The sequence below is a fragment of the Octopus bimaculoides genome, chromosome 11 (genome assembly GCF_001194135.2).
Source record: "Octopus bimaculoides isolate UCB-OBI-ISO-001 chromosome 11, ASM119413v2, whole genome shotgun sequence".
In the NCBI taxonomy this organism is placed as follows: domain Eukaryota; kingdom Metazoa; phylum Mollusca; class Cephalopoda; order Octopoda; family Octopodidae; genus Octopus; species Octopus bimaculoides.
Window position 1 is genome coordinate 65,818,694 of NC_068991.1, and position 6,820 is coordinate 65,825,513.

The 6,820-nt window shown below is 35.2% G+C and overlaps 1 protein-coding gene across 1 annotated transcript in view; it reads right to left on the reverse strand.

The window, feature by feature from the left end:
• Positions 1 to 48: 48 nt before the first annotated feature.
• LOC106879365 (ADP-ribosylation factor 1) overlaps positions 49 to 6,820 on the reverse strand; it is a 17,045-nt gene continuing 10,273 nt past the window's right edge. Inside the window, exons 3-4 of the mRNA XM_014928886.2 lie at positions 6,357 to 6,488; positions 49 to 3,723 (exon numbers count right to left, since the gene is read on the reverse strand). Coding sequence (XP_014784372.1) covers positions 3,512 to 3,723; positions 6,357 to 6,488 — 344 coding nt within the window. The 3' untranslated portion in view covers positions 49 to 3,511. The remainder of the gene's footprint in view (positions 3,724 to 6,356; positions 6,489 to 6,820) is intronic.

Genomic DNA, 6,820 nt, shown 5'->3' on the forward strand with positions numbered 1-6,820 from the left:
GTACATAAAATATTAGTTATAAAACAATATAGTAAAAAGATGAGACAATTCATGATGTGAATAAAATAATTTATTTTGAAATATTTACAGTTTAGAAGTATATTTCAACTCCCATATCACAGAAATTTGATGCTTCTGAAGATTGCCAATATAATTTTTTATGAAACAGTCTTTTGAAAATGCTTCAGATATCTGTTCATTAATTGACTAATAACTGATGAATTTTTCATCCAGCTGTCTACAGTATACTATATGTATATCAATATATGTTATCTATATACATTTGTTGGTTTAAGAAATAAGATGAGTCTATAGCTTTTGTGTGTGTGTGTGTGTGTGTGTGTGTGTGTCTTTGCTTTACCAATTATATGTATAAATTTGCTTATTTATATGTAAAGTAAACAGGGAAATTACTATATATACACACATACATGATGATTGCCTCATCTTGTCAGATAATCGTTGTTTCACATTAAAAAATGATAGTGAGACACCTAAATACCATTGGGTTTAAGAGAAAAGCTTGCACAACACTTTTGCTATTCTCTTGGTCACTGTAGTGTGTTCCAGTGACAAGCATTGCAAGAAGACTGGTGTTATTCCGACTGCAAGTTTCATGTCAGAGTTGCTTTCTCCAATTTATGTATACTGCTAATGTGTATATATATATATATGTAGGTAAAAAAATTAATGAGTGCATGCATTACTTAAATAATATTTTCAGGGTTAAATAAAAAGACAACAAATGGAAAATATGACAGACATATATATATATATATAGATATAATTCAAAAGATGTGCAGTAAATAAATAAACAAACATATACTAAATACACAGGTGAACAGAAAACACACTAGGTCACCAATTCTTCATCATTTATCGACCAGAGGGTCAAACGCATTTTCAGCCATTATCGATACGATAATGGTCTTTGAGCCTCTGGCCGATAACTGATGAAGAATTGGTGACCTAGTGTGTTTTCTGTTCATCTGTGTATTTAGTGTACATTGGTATGCTTATTTACTACACGTTTTTGAATTATATATACATAGGTCTGTCATATTTTCCGTTTGTTGTCGATTTATTTAATCTTACATGTGTGTGTGTGTGTGTGTGTGTGCACATATATATATGTGTATATGTATATGGCGTTAGGAAGGGCATCCAGCTGTAGAAACTCTACCAAATCAGATTGGAGCCTGGTGTAGCCATCTGGTTTCACAAGTCCTCAGTCAAATCGTCCAACCCATGCTAGCATGGAAAGCGGACATTAAACGATGATGATATATATATATATGTATATATATGTATGAGTATATGTATATATATATACATGTATATATATATATATATGTATGTGTGTGTATATACATATATATATATATGTACTCATTGTTTTTATTCAATAAAAGTACATTTTTTCTTTTTCCCACGGGATTCAGATATTGTTTTTTTTCTTTTCACAGAATTTTAAATAATAAAGCTTTTATTCTGGCCTCACAATAGTAGTATCATTTTCTTTTGTTTGTCTGTGAAGTGTTTTCATCAAAAAAATATATCCTCATTCTCAAGTGGTATTTTACTCTCCACAAAGAGTAGATTTGTTCCAAATAGGATGTGTGTGTATATGTTTTCTGCGTTTACTTCTATGCAGTTTTGTTGTTTAGTTCAGGTTATTTCTGGTACCTAACTCACAATTGTCTTTTTTTCCTGCGTAGTTGTTTCGGTCATTGAACTGCAAGCTTGTTTGGTAAGTGTTTTCAACAATTTTACTCAACAGATTGACCTCAGTACTTAATTCTTTAAAGTCTGGTACTTATTTTATTGGTCTCTTTTGCCAAACCTCTAAGTTATAGGGATGTGAAGAAACCAACAACGGTTGTCAAGCAGTGATGTTGGTGCTGGTGGAGATTAACAGAGGCACAAAGATACACATGCACACACACATCGTCTTCATAATTTAAGATATAAATATATATATGTATGTATGTGTTTGTATATATATATGTATGTATATGTATCTATATATACATGCATATATATATGTGTGTGTATATATACATACATATATATATATATATATATATATATAAAAACAAATAGTAAATGAGTATATGCATATATACGTACAGGTATGTGCATACTGACATCCACCTGTATGTATAGGTGCATATATATCTGGGTACAGGACATTGCAAACAAAATGTAGACGAGAAAACACACAAGCCACATAGAGAACATTCTTCTTCATCAGCTACCCCCGTTTTAACACCGGTGTTTCGAAGAGCTGGGCAGGACGCATCGCTAAAACGGCTCTTCCCATGGACCGCAAATTAAATTTGTATACACAAATTAAACCTTGCCATGGAGGAATGTAGTGGCGGACAAAAAACAAGACAAGAAAACAACAGAAAAGGCTATACAGCCAGACGGGAAAAATTATGTGTATGAACGCTGTATATATATGTATATGTATGCATGTATATATGAATATATATATTTATATACACAAACACACACATATATATTTATTTAGATGCACATATATATATGTATGTATGTATGTATATATATATGTGTGTATATGTATATATGTGTATGTGTGTGTGTGTATGTATGCATATATATATATAAATGCAATGGGCTTCCACACAGTTTCCATTTACTGGATTCACTCATAAGGTATTGGTCAATCTGAGGCTGTAGTAGAAGACACCTGTCCATGATGTCACATGATGAGGCTGAACCTGAAACTGAGTGGTTGCAAAGCAAGCTTATTAACCAAAACAGCCATGCCTAATTAGTTAAGGATTTAATTAGCTCGTAATAATATTTGTAGATTATTTTCTAGTGTTTGTTTAAATCTAACTGTGTTCCCAACAAAGATATATATACATATACATAAAACAATATAAACACACACACACGCACCTGTACAAGCATACAGACACATACCTGCACATGCATACATACACACATATACAATCATACATACACACATATACAATCATAGATATGCAAATCTGTATACATAGATATATGGTACCTTGCTGTACTCATGAAAATCCATCCACTACAACAGAATTGATGCCAATGCTGGTGTCTCATAAAAAGCGCTTGTGCTGGTGCCATGTTAAAAGCATTGGTACTGGTACCTCATAAAAAGCACCCAGTGGACTCTGTGGAGCGGCTAATGTTAGGAAGGGGCATCCAGCTGTAGAAATTATATCAGAATAGAGAATGGAGCCTGGTGCAGCTCCTAGTCTTACCAGTTTCAGTCAAATCGTCCATCCCATGCTGGCAGGTAACATGGACATTAAATGATGATGATGATGATGATACACATTATACACCATTAAACATACACACATGTACATATATACTCATACTTATGCACACATGTACACATAAGTATATACTTATACATGTTCATCTACATCCTTAAATCCACACGTGCTCATACAAAATTGCTTACATAGATATTGAAGATAATTATAATTGTCCAAATGTGTTAGCTTTGCTTTATCTCTGTGAGTTCCTCTCTCTTTCTTCGTGAACTTTTCCTTTTCCTGAATTCAGTGACAAGAGCGTTTAAAAGAGTAAGTGCTTCGTTGAAGCCATACCCTGATACAGAGGAAACACTTAGGATGAACCAATTTCTGTCTTTTAGTGTTGTATCTAGCATGAAATAATCCGAAATGGCTGCAGTAGATATTGCCGATGCTGAAAAGAGGAAAAGAAAATTATATTAAACATGTGGTTTGCTTTAGGGGAGAGAATCTCTACTAGGTTAAACTGATTTAAGTTGAAAAACATACTCTTTTACTTGTTTCAGTCATTTGACTGCGGCCATGCTGGAGCACCGCCTTTAGTCGAGCAAATCGACCCTAGGACTTATTCTTTGTAAGCCTAGTACTTATTCTACCGGTCTCTTTTGCCGAACCGCTAAGTTACAGGGACATAAAAACACCAGCATCGGTTGTCAAGCGATGTTGGGGAGACAAACACAGACACACAAACATATACACACACACATATATATATATATATATATATATATATATATATATATATATATATACATATATACAATGGGCTTGTTTCAGTTTCCATCTACCAAATCCACTCCCAAGGCTTTGGTCGGCCTGAGGCTATAGTAGAAGACACTTGCCCAAGGTGCCACGCAGTGGGACCGAACCCAGAACCATGTGGTTGGTAAGCAAGCTACTTACCACACAGCCATTCCTGCATCTATTTAATTTTTGCATATTTAATTTTTAATTCTTAATTTCATTTATTTTTTTGTTACATAAAATAAAATAAAGTTCTTAAAAAGTTTTTAGCCCTTGGTAACCATGTATAGTCCTATTTCATCCTACTTTGGAATCATTGGCATGACATAACTCTTGACACAAATTAATTAGGTTAAATTCAACATTCTATGAAATTTCTTAGAAAATGCAGAAGAAAGAAGGTAGTTCATATGTCTTCATGATGGTGCAATGTTAAAAGCACCTAGCACACACTGTAAAGTGGTTGACATTAGGAAGGACATCCAACTGTAGAAACCAAATGAAATAAGACTGAAATCTGTGTAGCTCTCTGGCTTGCCAGATCTGATCAAACCATCCATTCCATGCCAGCATGGAAAATGGATGTTAAAGGATGATGACGACAACGACAACGACGATGACGAGGAGGAGGAGGAAGAGGAGAAGGACTATGAAGAGCATCCAAATATAGAAACCATGTGAAAACAGACTGTAGACTTTGGCACAGTCCTCCGGCTTGCCAGTTCCTGTCAAACCATCCAGCCCATGCCAGCATGGAAGACAGATGTTAAATGATGATGATGATGATGATGATGATGACTACAACTACAATAACAATTACCACAGTGTCAATAAAAACAACAAGGACAAAAAAAAATATTTCTTTTCCAAATCCTCTCAACACATAGCTATGATGCTCCCTCCAGTACTTCTGCTCATGATCAGAGATGCACATATTGCCAGCCACTAAGGGACATGCTCAAGTGGTTAAGATCAAACAACTGACAAGCAAATCTTTGCTATTGAACAGAATATTTGCTATAATGATATTTCTGCTTCAGCAACTCAATTCTGAATCTGCCTGAAATGTAATGGAAAATAAGTCAGTTTCAAAACATTGATGCTCAGGTCAGAAAAGCAATGTTTGAAGATAAGATTAGTAATTTCCTTTTGATTTCTAGATAGAGGCAAATAGGAAATAACACTTACTGACCAAAGACAAAAAAAGTAAAAATTTTGTCATACAGCATTATCATCATCATCGTTGTCATTATCGTCATAATCCACCCCTCTTCCTCCTCTTCCTTCCCATTTTTCTTCCTTTTCCACCTCTTCTTCCCCCTCCTCTTCTCCTTTCTCCCCTCCTCTTCCTCTATCTCCATCCTCTTACCCCTCATCCTCATGACATAAACTAGTTGACTTGTCCCACTTTATGAATATAAATTTCTTTTCCCTCAAACTGTAAATTTGTTTGACATTTTCAAAAGCATTCTCTTATGTCATTGCAATGACTGATGCCATAATTCAGGAAGGTTTTAAATTAAGATCTCATGTTGATTGCTAATGACTTTATAACTTTAATCTCTCATTTACTTCTGATATTTGTGGGACCATTTGGGAGTAATTAGGGTACAATTGACCAGAGGTACTTTTGACATTTGTTATATGAAGCTTTCTTCTTAGGAGTTCTTAGTAGCCTGATGTTCCTGACCATAGCTCAAATTAAGATGGTGCTGGTGGTGATGGAGGTGATGATGGTGGTGGTGGTGGTGGTTTTGATGATGGCGGTGATTAAGTAAATTAACATGAAATTTTGAAGGAAGGTTGATGGTAATGGCAGAGATGTTGCTGTTATCATTACTACTGCTGCTGCTGCTGATGATGATGATGATTATGGTGGTGGTGGTGGTGGTGGTGATGGTGGTAATTGTAGTTATGGTGAGGATGATGATGGTAGTAATGGGGGACATGATGATGATGATGATGATGATGACGATGACGATGACGACGATGATGATGATGATGATGATGGTGATGGTTGTGGTGGTGGCAGTGGTGGGGATAGTTACGGTGAAGATTGTAGTGGTGGTGAAGATAATGAGAATAGTGCTAATGGTGATGATGATGATGATGATGATGATGATGAAGATTATGAAGATGATGGTTGAGATAACGATGATAAAGGGGTAAAACGAGGGCTGCCACAGGTGGCACACCTTGTCTACACCCCTGCAGTTAAGCCAATGTAGACGTCACCAATGGAAGCGACTGATTCTCAATAGTAGAGAGAGCACAATTACTTACACAAGTCTTGTTTGTTTGCTAATATCAACACTGGGACCCCTTGCATTTCAGGATGTTGGATGACTCCTAAAAATTCTTTACAGCTTTCCTCCATCCGATGTGTATCACTGCTGTCAACTACGTAAATTAAGCCTGTAAAGAGATATTGAACAGGATAAATGATATCGCATATTTAGTAATAAGGCATATTAATCTCATGCATTCATTAATATTGTTTGGTCATTAATAACGTCCCACTCTCAGTAATATCATATCCTCAGTAATAACATAGAGTCATATCATAACAGTGCAATATACTTATTGATATTATATGTTCAGCAAAGTGGCGAGCTGGCAGAAATGTTAGCATTCCGGGAAAAAATGCTTAGCAGTATTTTGTCTGTCTTTACATTCTGAGTTCAAATTCAATCAAGGTTAAACTTGCCTTTCACCCTTTTGGGCTCGACAAATTAAGTACCAGTTGC